The sequence below is a fragment of the Octopus bimaculoides genome, chromosome 24, assembly GCF_001194135.2.
Source record: "Octopus bimaculoides isolate UCB-OBI-ISO-001 chromosome 24, ASM119413v2, whole genome shotgun sequence".
NCBI classification, from domain to species: Eukaryota; Metazoa; Mollusca; class Cephalopoda; order Octopoda; family Octopodidae; genus Octopus; species Octopus bimaculoides.
The window spans coordinates 15,770,094-15,785,451 of NC_069004.1; the positions used below are offsets into that span (position 1 = coordinate 15,770,094).

General features: G+C 36.8%; 1 protein-coding gene across 1 annotated transcript in view; it reads left to right on the plus strand.

Moving 5' to 3' along the window:
* Positions 1-3,670, plus strand: part of LOC106882859 (trafficking protein particle complex subunit 9) — a 96,233-nt gene extending 92,563 nt beyond the window's left edge. Inside the window, exons 23-24 of the mRNA XM_014933664.2 lie at positions 1,830-1,951; positions 3,123-3,670. Coding sequence (XP_014789150.1) covers positions 1,830-1,951; positions 3,123-3,419 — 419 coding nt within the window. The 3' untranslated portion in view covers positions 3,420-3,670. The remainder of the gene's footprint in view (positions 1-1,829; positions 1,952-3,122) is intronic.
* The last annotated feature ends 11,688 nt before the right edge of the window (positions 3,671-15,358 follow it).

Genomic DNA, 15,358 nt, shown 5'->3' on the forward strand with positions numbered 1-15,358 from the left:
TCTCTCTCTTTTTTACTCTTACTCTCTATATTATACGTTGAGCTCGTGATCGATGTGTAAGAACGCCGGTACAAGTCGAAGGGAAGAAATATAAAAGTTGCTAGAAACAGCCAAATCTCCCTTAAATCACACAAAGTAAATGGAATTTTAAAATTTTTACATTAATGGAATTTTTTCAATGTGAACTTTCCAGTGCAGAAATTAGATTTTTAAAATTCCGTTTACTTTGTGTGATTTAAGGGAGATTTGGCTGTTGTTTCTAGCAACTTTTATATTTCTTCCCTTCTACCTGTACTCACAATCATTGACTACAATATAACTTATGTTCGTCAATATTTGGTAAATATACCACGATTTTCACTAGGGTGTTAGGGTTGGAGTTTTAGGGTCAGGGTTAGGGTTTTAGGGTTACGGTTAGGGTGTAGGGATAGGGTTACGGTTGGGGTTAGGATTAGGGTTAGTGTTATGGTTACGGTTTTAGGGTCAGGGTTAGGGTTTTAGTGTTAGGGTTAGGTTTAGGGTTTTTGGGTTAGGGTGTGGTAATCGTGCGGGTGTTGATCTGAAAAATTACAGAAATGTTAAAATTACCGACCCTGCCATCTATTATATCTTTTGTTCTGTTTAATATATACATAGATTATGCCTCCAAAGAAGAGAGTTTGCTGGGGAAAGAAAGCAACCGGTTTAAAATGACAGCAACAGACTGTAGCAATTCACCACATTCCAGAAGATACTTTGAACGTAATGCAAAATGGTGCATCAACATCTGATAGAATTCTGATAGAATTCTGGCAAAACTGTGTAGCAACAGATTGCCACCAATTGCTTCATCAGAAATTGCCGTCCTAGCTCCTGCTAAAAGGGATTACCCTGCTATGTATAATCAGGGCAGCGCAAAAAGTTGTTTTGCACAAGCATTTGTATAGCCAATTAGATGGATGAAATTTACGTACGCTTAATAATGTTAAGCAAAACAGCCTTCAGACTTTCCCTATTAATTTCATCGTCTTTTGAATTATGAACATATTTACATCATAAGGGTCTTTTCATTGTAACGCTTTCTTTTTTAGTTGATTTTCACCTAGCAAGACTTATCGTAGATAGCGTAATAAGTCACACCCGGACAACGTCGGGTTATACTGCTAGTAGGAACATATAAATATGCTAACTTACATAAGTACATACTTATATACATACATAGGTATACATATATAGAGAGAAAAAAGTGAAAGGGGTACAGTGAACTTGCCATGAGGAGTAGAATATCCAACATTTCAGATTCAATCCTTCATCAGGGTGTAGAGAAAAAGTGGAAAAGTCAAACAGTTTACATCCTCTCAACATTTTTCTCTTTTTCTCTACTTCTGACGAAGGATTGAATCTGAAACGTTGGATATTCCACTCCTCACAGTAATTTCACTGTACCCCTTTCACTTTTTTCTCTATATTTTTCAAGTCTTGCCGACACAGAGCTATTAGATTATTGCCTGGGAGATGCTTGTCCCCCTCAAACTCTTGAATTCATTTCCTTCATATGTTTATGCTTTTTCATTGGAAATGCTTTCCTGTGTGTGTGTGTGTATATATATATATATATATATATATATATATAAATGTTTTCCCAAGTAAAATTGCATTTTGTATTTGAAACTCCGATGAAGTTCTAAAGTGATACACAAACATTCAACTTTATTGCATCTTATAGCAGAAACAGCTGTAAGCTAATGAAGTTCATGACATGATTTCTTATTCTTTTGTTCTTCTAATTTCTTTATATATATGTATACATATATATGTATGTACATATAAAATATATGCTTGTGTTTCAGTGGATGCCTACCAAGCTGAACTAAATATCAGTTGTTATCAAGATCTTGGCTGTGGTAGTTCATGGTATAGTACAGAGCAGCAAAGTTCTATTATTGGTATCAGATCACTGAAGATTGACAAGGTACACATTCGTTTTCCTTTTCTTTCCCAAATGTCCAAATTTCTTGCATCAACACTTCAATTAACTCTGCCTTACTTCATTTTATTGTTTCTGTTGTCCCTCACTTCTATGAATGTCTCTTTTGCCCACACCTTTATCTGTTACATTTGTTATTCCTCACTTCTATCTATTACCTCTGTTATCCCTTACTTCTATTGTCTCTGTTCCACCTTATCTCTATTGCTTCCTGTTATCTCTCACCTCTTTCTATTCTCTTCGATCTTCAATTTTTATCCCTGTCAACCCTCACTTTATCTGTTCTATCTCATGTCTATCAATTGATCCTGCTGATCTACCTTACCTCTATCTGTTGTCACCTCACCTCTACCTTATCCTTCTCGTTCCACATCACTTCCTTCTGTTGACTCTATTGTTTCTCATCTCTATGTTTTGCTCTTGGTAGTATTTTACCCAAAACACAGGGCAAAATTGGGGTCAGCACAGAAAATTTCATTTCTTCAGTCCTGAAGACCCCCTGATCATACCAACTCCACACTCCAACACTAAATACTAACATTCACTTACAATTCATTCTCTGGATCTACCATTGTTCTCCTGGTGCATTGCTTTAGGCATTCAGGTGGATATTTAAAGCATGTTCTTTCACTGATTGATCTGTGGCTCTGGTGAGACACTACCTTCAAAGATTTTAGTTGATCTTTATCTCTTGAATCACTAAGTTACAGAACTAAGAGGAATGCAATACTAGTGTAAATATAAAAAAACATACTCACAAACAAAGGACTTTTGTCACAATTTCCCCTAAAGGCATTGGTGATTCAAGGCTATAGTAGAAGTCCAATGTGATGAACCACATGATGGCTGCTGTAAAGTTTCAGACTACAAGTTGTACTCAAAACCTCGATCAGTCTGATACTATAGAAGAAGACACTGATTTAAGGTGCCACATGTTGGAATTGAATCTGAAACTACATAGTTGAAAAGTAAACCTTTTAGCAAAACATGCATGGACATACCTGTACCAATGTGAGGATGTTTGAAATTAATTATATCAATTTTAAAATAATTAAATGATATTACTACTTCATTCTTTTCAAATTTATTTCATTAGTTTATTTGTTTGTATGTTTGTTTTAATACATTTAAAAAAATTTTTGGTTTCCATGTTTAGCTGGCCCAAGGTAACAGTATCAGCCATGAGTGCCATCTCTTATTTTACCACAGTGGGGTTTACAAATTTGATATCCAATGTGCCTACCAGCGGCAGCCTTCAAAAACAAGCAGGACAACTGTCTCCAAATGTACAACATCGTCACCAGTGACTAAAATGAAAGACAATAGCTACGGTGGTGATGGCAGCACCAGTCAGGCTGCAGCGGGGGAACCTGTTAACCTTGGACGCACATCTTGGAAGTGTACTCCTATTGTACTGATTAAGGTTCTCGAGTCAAGAACTCATCATTTGTAAAACATTATTGACCAATTGTAAATCATTACTTGGCAACATTTCCAGTTAACCCAGCAAAAGAAAAAGAGAAGCCACTCAGCAGCCCTAAATAATAAAGAAAGTTCCTTGAAAACAAAGTGACTTTTGTGAATGAATAACGCATCTTGTACAGGAAGTTCTTCAAGGATTTCAGAGAAATAATTATAGGATTTATAAACGGTTCATTATTACAAAGTTATTATTTCTGTCGTAAATAAATAAATTTTCTAATTCTTTGTTGTTTCTTTATAACCTTATAACCACACAAAGATTTGCATATATACACTACACAGTACTATGTGTGCTGTTGTTGCTCTTTCAGGGCAGGTTGTTGGGTATTCATTGCTTAACCAATTATTGTTTTGGTGTCATCTCTGTCCTGGTTATTGAGGTATGCATCAAATATAGGACATTTGCTGTATACCTTAACTCTCTCAAGAAAATTATATCTTTAGTACTATATGCCATATCTAAATGGGTCCATTCTTAACTGATGTTTTAGAAATTCAGTTAACGCTCTAGGTATTGCCTTCCCATCAGATTTAGCCTTTTTTCATAATTCCTTTGCAAATCTAAACCACTTTTTCAGACGCTCATTAGATGTACGTGAAAGGAATTATTTCCTAATGTTCTCTTTGTCAAATGTTCCATGCCTCTGACTTTGTACTAATTCTCAAATTCACTTGGTTTGAATTGGAGCCTGTTGTGGCTTACAGTTGTTTTTGGTAAACCCAAATTTGTAAAATTTTTGTCAGAATTTCATTGAATTTATAAGCAATAATGTGGATCCATTTCCACAAATATAGACCATTTACTGTATACCTCTTCTCTCTCTAGAAAATTATATCTTTTGTTCCATTTACCAAATTTATATAGATTTATTCCTAACTTTCTTTCATGCATACAACATCTGTCTAGTAGATTTCATCCTGTTTCCATACAATTATTATAGTTTTTTAATTCCAGGCCAGCAAGTGTGTATTTTTGACATTTTCTAGAATGTGAGCTTTGTACCAAAATTATAATCTATCTCTTGCAGCAGCTGCTGACCATTTTCTCTTTCTCTCACTCTCCTTCCCTTTCTAGATGCAAGTAGTCATTCACATCCTCATCAAGAACTTACTCTCACCTCTCCTCTTATTGTTTAATCCCTTTGTCCCTTAGCATGAAGCTAACCCCTCACCTCCACCAGGATCCATAGCACTGCAAAGAATTCTTTCTCACTTTCCTTTACTTGGTCAGAATCTGATTTGGTCGTGTGATGTGTATGGATGAGGATATCTGCATAAAAAAGTGGAAGCACAGGAAGACATTGGATAGAGGAGTGAAAGGAGGACCTCAACATGCTGAGTCTCACAGAGGAGATGACAAAGGAGTGTTGAGGAGACTCATCCATCACAGTAAAAATGACCATCCTAAAATCACTCTTCTAACCCATTCTGCCCTGTCAAGTATTACCTTTCACCTCATTCCTCTAACACCCTGTCCCCTCATCACTCCATCTAAGGCAGCTGAAATCATTTGAGAGCAAAATCAGCACATATTTATTTTGCACTGCCAGCCGTCTCATCTCCCTCTAGAACCTTCCTTCCCTTTTTTTCCCTTTCTCTCTTTTCCAGCTTACATATCTACTGTTATTCTCAATACACTCTCATATCCACCATCATGCCACGTTCGCTATATACACCCTTATATGCCCCCACATTACCCTCTCCATTGCTCCTACACTTTGCACATCATCTCCCTGCCTTATTTATCCTCCTTCCTGAGTCACTGTTATCTCTCTTACCCTTCCCCCTCTCTGATATTTCCCACCAATTGCATCTCTGCTCTTGCACATCATTCCTTTCATCTTCTTTTATCCCCTCTCTAACCATCCGTTACTTTCTCCTCACATCCTTATGAAATTACTCACCCTTCACCTTCCCTTCATCAACTGACCATATCCTCTCCTATCCTCAGACCTACCTTGAGATTTGCTCTGGCACACCGTCATTACAATCTTTCTTTATTTTCATCTTCCCAATCCCTACTACCTACCCTTATAATGTGGCTTAGACATGTATCTCCTCTGTAGCATGACACCTGTTCTTGTTGATCTATTATTAGCTTCTCAGCACCTGACATAAAGTTGCCCTCCCTCCCACACACACACTTAGTCATGGGGTGCTTTTCTTGTTCTTTTCTATCTTGCAACTTACTTGGTAACCTCAATAGTACTGGTGATATGAAAAAAGCACTCAGTACACATTGTAAAGTGGTTGGCATTAGGAAGGGCATATAACTGTAGAATACATGTCAAAACTGACAGTGGCATTTGGTGTGGCCCTGCAGCTTGCTGGATCCTGTCAACCATCCAACTCATTCCAACATGGAAAACAGATGTTAACTGACAATGATAATGATTCAACCCCACAACTTTCTTGTCAGAACAGTAATGGAGTCATGTGCACTTGAAAACTTCTAACCCAGTCTCTCTACCCGTCACTGAAGAACTTTCTTTTGTGATACTCAATCTTAATTGAGTGCTTTTTCTTGATCTATAACTGAAATTTTGCAAACTTATTTTACTGAAATTAGTGGGTACCTGTAACCAAAAAGAATTTCAATTCAGGCTGAGCTATATTTGACCAGTTGCTGCATCTAGATATGGACATAGCTGCTCCAGTATTACATGTGACAAGAAAGAGAAAGAGATAAAAATAACTGGAAATTTCTTTAAGACAAACTACAAGTTCTCTAACTGTTTGTAAAGTTCCAACCATATGGAAAGTGACATGGTGGTGAAATAGTACTGTAAATAAAACTATTAAAGCTAAGAGACAACTCTTAGACAGACAAGAAGAAAAGGGGCAGCACCATCAAGTAGCTAAACATCAGATATACTTAGCAAAGGAAGAAACTGAGGTCTCCACATATTCTATATCCACATATTCTATATCATGACAATCAGAGGCATGGAGTAATCTAGGTTGCAAAAGAAAATAGGCATTCAGGTAAATATGTTCAGAATGATAATGGTAGGTACACTTGCTTTTACTGCTGCTAAAATGGAAGATGCAATTACAGGAGGTTGACTGAGGAGTATACATATGAGAGAGAAAGCTTACCACATGTAGATCCAATAAAGGCCTCAGTCATTTAAGTTGAAAGCAGCACTGACACAAGTGAAATGAATATATAAATGGGAGTTATGTTCTCTAAGAACAAAAGTCACATGTTAGTCATTCACATAATCAAGGAGGTGTCAGTGATTGGCAAAGCAGTATTACTGTCAACTGCTACTAAGGCAAATGAAATGCACTAGAATGAGGTAATTACAGAAACATCAAATTGATGGACCACTTTTACTAAAAGAGTTATAGAACAAACTGATTAGGAACAGAATTAACTTGGATGAGTTGCAATTCAGCCTTATGGTAAAAAGAGATGCCATTGATCCTCTTTTCATAAGACAGTTGTAAAAGTGGTACTTTAGTAGGTGCAAACCACTATATCTGGCATTTGTCAACCTGAAGCAGGCATTTACCAGGGGTTCCCCATTCTACATATAGTTCAATGGCTATTAATGAAATCTTGGGTTCATGAATGGCTTGAGAGAGATGTAGATAGGGGGCTGTCAGTGCACAGTTTTCAACTCTCTTTTAATATTCCAAGTCAAAGCAGAGGAATTTAATTAAGACTAGCTACCCATGGGAATTTTTATATACTGAATCTGTAGAAGATTTAGCAACAACATTGCAGACCTAGAAGCAAAAAAAAAAATTAAGAGGCCTCAAAGTAAATTTAGCAAGTTAGAAATGGAGTGGTACCCTGTTACTGTGAAGAAAATGACCATGCTCAGTATCCAGAAAAAGAGCAAGTTGAAATTTTGTATGGCGTACCAAGTGTAAACTGTGGATGCACAGGAGGGATACCACCATCACAAGCAAGCTGACAGTGAACAGATGCACAGAAGTATTTCATAGTTAGAATATACACTATAAATTCTCTCTGATGCTTGGAAGGATCATGCCAATGTTAATCAGGTTGCAGAAACTATCTAAATTAACATTGGAGATGATTGGCCTGAAAATTCTACAAAATGGTTCATTCTCAAGTACATTATATGATGCCTGTGTATGCTCTAAGGTATTAAAATGTGTACCTTGAATGCAGATGATTTGTAAAGACTTGAAAGAGATGAAGCAAGCATTCTCCATTGAATGTGTAATATTAGCATGCATGAATAACAAGGTACAGTTGAACTGAGAAAAAAGCTGGAAATAAGATTTAGATATAATGTACAAAAGAGAGAACTTAAATAAACAAGGCAATATATAAATGAAGTTTATATGCACACATTTTTACTTTGGAAATATGAGTCAAATATTACAGCACTGCAAAATGTGTGTGGTTCATTAAGTAGATATTTACTTCAATATGTAATTTCAATTCAATCACTAATAAGAAATTCAAAATTGTTCCTCTGACAATGAGAATATAAATTCAAATAATGATCTACCTTTTTCTTATCACTCAAGGTTAGTCAAGGCAGAAAGAGGCTGATGTTTTGTTTGATACTTTTGTGTTTTTTGCTTTTCAATAATCATAGTTTTTGCATCAAAGACTTCTTAGTTTTTAGTAATTATTTGTTGGTGTAACAATTTATGGCAATATTTAATATATGGATAGAATTTTGCTTTAAGCACGCCATATAACTCCCTCATAACTTTTTTGAATTTTCAGAAAATGTTTACAAATTTGTATTCTACACATGGGAATTCATACAAATATGAAAAAAGATTTTCTTTTTAATTTAAAAAATTTTTTGTTAAAAATTCAGTTTAAAATATGGACAATCCAAATTTTTTGCTTAATCTTATGGGGAGAAAGATATTGAAAAATATCAGAATGACAAACAAATGAGGGTATCAGGTGGTCATGAGATGTGCTAAAAATAAAAGCTAAATAGCTCTTAAATCACACACAAAAAGTTTTTTTTTTACTTTTGCATAATTGTGTGAATTTCCATGTGTAGAACACAAATTCACAAAAAGTTTTTGTAAATTCCCCAAAAATAAAAGCTATGAGGCATTATATGGGGTGCTTAAAGCAGAATTCAGCCAATATAAGTAGTAAAAGTTGGATGCAGTTTTTTTTCTGGCTTTTTATATTCTGTATTCAAATCCTGTCAAAAGCAACTTTGATTATTCTCCTTTGGGGTCAGTATGAGTCAAGTAATGTAGACGAAAATATTGACTAACACCCTCCTCTCAAAAATTGCTAGACTTGTGCCTAAATAAGAAACAATCATTATACATACATACACACATATTCTTTACCTTATTTTAGTTATTGAACTATAGACATGCTGGGGTACTGCCATAAAGAGTTTAGTTGAACAACTTGACCCCAGTAATTATTTTAAGTCTGGTACTTAATCCCCTTTTGCTAAATTGCTAAGTTAAGAAGACATAAATAAGCCAAAGCTAGTTGACCAACATTAAGAAGCATACACATATTTTATATGTACGTATGCATATATAAATATCAAACAAAGAGAATGAGTACTCAGCATCGCATTGGTGGATAAAGACTATTTGTGTATTAAGGCTACCATTGCTTTCATGTTAAGAAAATATCTCAACAGTTCTTCAAGCCAGTCACATAGAAAAGTTGGTGTTCATCTCCATTTTGGATTAAAACTCGGGAAGTCACAAAGCCTTTGGTAAACAAAAGACAAGAAATCAAGAGGGTTGCGACTCTTGGATGATTATCTCCTTTGGGTTTGACTTTTGGAAAAAATTGTGCTGAATGAGAAGTTTGTTTATATTATGTAATGTCCTCGGTATGTATAATGATTGTATATTTGTGTACTGAGGGATGTGTCTTCTATGTGTGGAGTTCGTATGATGCGTACATTTAATGTTTATGTTCAGAAAAAAAAAAAAAAAAACCTATCCTGGTTGGATCAGCGGAGTAGATGGTGATTCCTCTTTGAAATGTCAGAGTGTGAAATATTGCTTATGCATGTAAAGAGAGAAGATTTTATCCCTAATGTTTAAGATGTTATCTTTTTATTGGATGATGTTGAGCTTTTCAGTAATGCAAAGCTCACATTTGGTACCCTGTTCCCTATATTTTCTGGCTTCAGTAATAATGTTTCATGTTATCTGGGGGTTACTTACTCCTCCTTTTTTCAATGTCCATATCGTATTGAATAAAGATGCCATATGTCCTTTTTTTTTTTTTGGTCTCTGAATGATGCTACATGCTGTGTGTCTTTCCTTGAATGAGTTGCCTGTCATTCTGATATATGTCTTTCTTACTCTATTGGAGTCTTGCACCCTCCACAACTCACACGCTCCCACCCAGACATTCCCACCCCTACCCCTACCCCTGAACCATCCACACCTCTACACGCCCCCACCCGGACATTCTCACCCCTATCCCCGACTCACCTATCAATTGCAACCTTCCCCCACTCACACCTCCTCTAACGACCTCACTCCCTCCACCACCCTACTCCCATGCACTGTAGTCACTATACCACTTGACCTTCCCTTGTCTGCTGCCAAATGCTCACTCCTCGGCCTGCAATTGCTCCACAGAATTCATCTCTAAATATCTTGGACCTCATCCTGTCCCCTTTAGTTACTAGCCTCCCATCCCATATACATGACACCAATCACGCCCTTCATCTTTTCAATTCCTTCATGCTTCCTCTTCACCTTGGACATCAAATCCCTATACACAGTGATCCTCCACAACGACGGTTTCTTAGTCTCCCAATACTTCCCCGACCATCGCCCCGACCCCACATACAGCACCTCCACCCTTCTCCGTCTGGCAGAACTTGTCCTCACTTGACGTTCGCGGGGGAATTTTTTTAACAATAATTGTCTGGCGTCGCTATGGGAATGAGAATGGACCCCAATTTCGCCAACCTATTTGTTGGTTACATTGATGCCCAAGTATTCTTCCAATTCTCCTGACCGACCCCAGAGCTACATAGACGATTGAATAAGTGCCACCTTCCTCTCCCATGAACAACTCTCCACTTTCATCTCTAACTTTGACCCTTCTCTCCAATTTACCTCTACCATCTCCGACACCTCTGTAAACTTCCTAGATATCTCTCTCACCATTGACCTCCCCTCTCAGGATTTTGAAACCCAGTCCCAGTACCTGGCCCGCCTGTTCATACATCGAGGATATGCATCCCCCGTCGTCCAAACTATCCTTTTCTGTGCTCGTCCAATCGCTCGTACTACCACCCTCTCTCCTTCCCAGACTGATCCCCCAACCACATACCCTTCCCCTCCTTTTCCACCCTCCACCCTACCCATTCGTTGGAGGATCCCACGGGCTTTCCATGGTCTCCATCTTGATCCCACCACCTGCCCCATTTTCCCCAACCCATCTTTGCCCTCCTTTAAATGCGCCTGTAACCTACGCGATCTACTGGTCCGTAGTACCTTCCCCTCTTCCATCCCAACCCAGTCTGGATCCTTCCCTTACTCTAGATCTCCCTGCCACACCTGTCCTTTCATCACCAACACCACCTCCCTCACTACATCCAACCAGCACATCTTCCACATTAGAAACTCCTTCTCCTGTACTTCTTCCAGCCTTATCTATTGCATCAGATGTAATCTCTGCAATAAACTCTATGTTGCTCAGACGGGCTGCCGACTGGCCGACCGGTTCACTGAACATCTACGAACACCCCCTATAGACCCTCTATAGACTGTTCAGCAACTTTTTCCAATTGTGTATTTTCAGAAATTAGTTTCTTTGATTGTAATGTATAACCAGTAAATCCTGGTTCAAAGAAACTAATTTCTAGTCATAGTCCTAAATAGAAAGGCGTCTTATAGTGTCAGCCACGATAGTCTTGACTCAACGTACGTTATTCCAAATGACCGTTCACTCTCCTCCTTTCCTGTCAAATGCGCATGTTCTTTATATCAAGAGAAGTCATTCGAATCCTAGCACAATTTGCATAACAGTTACAAATCGCTATTATAAATTGAACAACGTATAATTTGCATAACAAAAGTGGTATCAAAAAGTTCTCTACCAGTTCTGTAGCACACCAACAAATGGCAGTAAATGGTTGCGTGTGCAGTGAGAGCAAGCAGTGACCTTCATGAGGCAGTGTGCTAAATGACACCACTATGTTTTCTTCGCAAGTTGTGAAATTTGTGTTTTTGTGATCAAATATATGCTGTAGTTTGCGATTGTTGTCATGGATAGGAAGTTGGAACAAAGTGCCAATGTGAAACCTTGCATTAAACTTGGGAAGTCTGCTACAAAGACATTGAGTATGCTTCAGCAAGCTTACAATGGGTCATATGTAATGTTTTGAGTAGCATGGGCACTTCAAAAGCAGAACTTCCCTGGAAGATGTGCCACAAGTGTCAGCCCCAGAAATGTGGGGAAAATTCATCAGCTTGTACATGAGAATCATTGGAGGACAGTCAATAAAATTTTGAAGCATTTGAGTGAGGGCATTCCGCAAAAGCAACCAGATATGTGGAACATGAAAGATGGGATTCTTCATGACAACAATGCACCCTATCACCGAGTTCTCCTCACTCATAGGTTTCTCGCCAAAGACAACATGATATCACTTCTGCACCTGCCCTATTCACCAGATTTAGCATCTGTGGACTCCCATCTCTTTCCTAAGATGAAAATGTAGCTCAAAGGTTGCCATTTTAACACTGTTGCCGAGATCAAGATTGAATTGCGTAATTTATATATATTTTAGTTAGGTAGTTGGTATTGTACAAAAATATACTCCAGCTAATTGCCAGAAGAATGAATATAATAACTTTTTTTGTGCATGTGTCTGTGCTGTAACAAGGTCCCTTCATTGTTCTACAGCTGATAAATTATAATTCTTTCCATAGGACATTCTGAAAATGACCATTCCATTAAAATCTGAAATATTTAACACACATTTTGATCAATGTAATGACTCAACTAGACCAGTGCTGGAGTCCACTACAACAAAGCTTCCTAAGTTAAACAGTATTGCATTCTGGGTGTGGTGAAAACTTTTATCTCACATCTAGAGACAAAGGGAACAGTGGAGGAGGGGTTCAATAGATGCATCTGTACAGTTTTTAGTCTTTGTCTCCTATTTTCATATTAGTGTTTAAAAGAAAACTGTAGTGTTAGGATAAATTGCTTTTTAGCCACAATCACAACAGCATCAATATTAACAATAAACATCTAAATGTAGATAAGCAAATTAACAAATCTAAATATACACCACATATCTTTGTATTTTATCTTTTATTTGTTTCAATCATTGTTATTGAATGAATCAGCCACAGTATTTATTTTATAAGTTTGCTACATATTTTTAAAGTCTGGCACTTATCTTATCATCTCTTTAGCTGAACTGCAAAGTTACAGGGCCAGTTATCAAGAAATGGACGAGACAAATACAGATGCAAAGATATACATACATGCACATGCACATGCATATGTGCATAGAATACAGACATACATATTGTTGACATCATAAGAATCTATAAACATTTGAAAGAACATGAAATAATTCTTTTTTAGAAAAGTGGATCTTGAAGCACATAAAACTATAAATAATAGCATTTAAGTATTGGATAGAATGTCTGTCATTTCTACAAGCAATGTGGATTCATATCCCATGAGCAACCTTTGATTTTTTCTATTTAAAAAGGATATTTTTCGACCCAATATTTACATCCTATTATTTATAGCTTTATGTGCTTTGAGATCCACTATTCCAAAATGGATACACACACATATATATACATACATATATATATACACACAAGTGAGCGTGGACAACCAATCTTACTCTAACAACATCATGTGACCCACCTTCTTGTATTTTTTAATCATTTGTAATGTTCCTGGAAAAGGCATCTACATTCACCAATGTATGTTACAGTGAAATGCTGGCCAACAAACTGAAACCAAAAATTTGCATCAAATGCCAAGGTCTGTTGACAAAGCAAGTGCCCTTATTGCTTTGATAATGCATGCCCACATAGGTCCACCAACACCACTGAAACCATTGAAAACTTGGGTTTCAAATTGCTGTTACAATGAATCCAGATCTATGACTTCTTTGGACTGCTCAAACATTCTTTGTGAATTTGCTATGGAAGAAGAAGCACAGAAAGTGGTGCATAAATGGCTGTGCAACCAGGTGAAAACCTTTCCCAATGGAGTAATCAAGTTTGTGGACTGCTGGAAGAAGTGCATAAAGAGGCAAGGAGATTATGTAAAAAAAATGATCTAGCTGTGCTTTTGTTTTAATAAATTAAAGAAACAAGAGTGCTGTATAATTTTTGACTTAACCTCAAATCTATATATTAATTGAAGTGCACAATATTTTATGTCCATTACAGTTGATCTTACCAATCAGTTTCAGACTAGGGGTTCAATAGAATGTTGGGTAACAACCTGATTATGTAACCTTGTGCTCTTCAGAGATGGCAGTTATGGAATGAAATATGGTGACTGCTCTCTATTGTTGGAGGTGAACAGACACATCTAGTTTATAGTTGCAGTGAAAAAGATGATGAAATGAACCATGTACGGGTTAAGTTAAGAGTTATGTCCCTTGGTACCAAAGGACATAACTCTTAACCTTTGTGTGGTTTCATCATCTTTTTCACAGAAAGCACAAACAAGATGTGTCTGTTCACCTCCAACAATAGAGAGCAGTCGCCATATTTCATTCCATAACTGTCATCTTTGAAGAATGCAAGATTACATAATTGGGCTATCATCCAACACCCTGGTGAACCCCCAGTGCAAAACTGATTGGTAAGACCAGCTATAATGGATATATAATACTGTACACTTTGATTAATATGCCCACTCTATTGGCAAATATACAAGTGCATATCTTTTCTGACTTATAGATTCTTGGATGTCTATACACACACGTACGTGCGTGCGTGCACACACACACACACACACACACACACACACACATACACACACAATTATATTTAAAACACCATATTTGATGGCATATAAGATGCAGTTTTTCCTCAAAAAATGTCTCCAAAAAATGACCCTGGGTCTTATATGTAAAGTTGGGTTTCCTATAAGCTAATTTTGTCTTTGATACTGTTTTTCCTGGATATGTGCTGCAGAAATTGGAGTGATATTAATATACCAGTACATCTTTTATGCCACCAAATTCAGTGAATATAATATATATATATATATATATATATATACACACACATACATACATATATATGCATATATATATATACATACGCAGACACACACACACACTCTCACATATATACATTCATACATATATGCATAAACATATAATATAATATTAAAATACATAGATATGTGCAAATAATGGCTGTGGAAAGTGAATTTGCCTTGCGGCCTCATGGTTCCTGGTTGATCTTTCATGGCACCTTGAACTGTCTTTTTTTTCTAATAATGTTCACTGATAGCTTGTGCATGGAATTTGCTTCACAAAATCTGTGCAAAAGACCTCTGTGTTTACAGACACACACACACAAATGTATATATATATTCATACAAATCATGTTACCCTGAGGAAGCTCCCTCATTACAGTTGTTTGCTCCCAAGTCAGTCATATGAAGAGATATATCATTATTAAAAAAATAACTTTCCAGCTGTGACTATGTAATCTTCATTCTTTTCACCATTTGACAGCTGAGTTATGTTTCAAAGTATGTCAACCAATATTCAAAAGATTACAATAGCTGGTTTGGCACTAAAAGAGACACATTTTCTACATTTGAGTTGAACATAGCATTTGTTAGGAGTTTTAGATTTAATAAAAATTATACTATTTGTATGAAAAATCTACTTTAGATTTTTGCTTCCTCATGTGTGTGTGTGTGTGTGTGTGTGTGTGTGTGTGTGTGTGTGT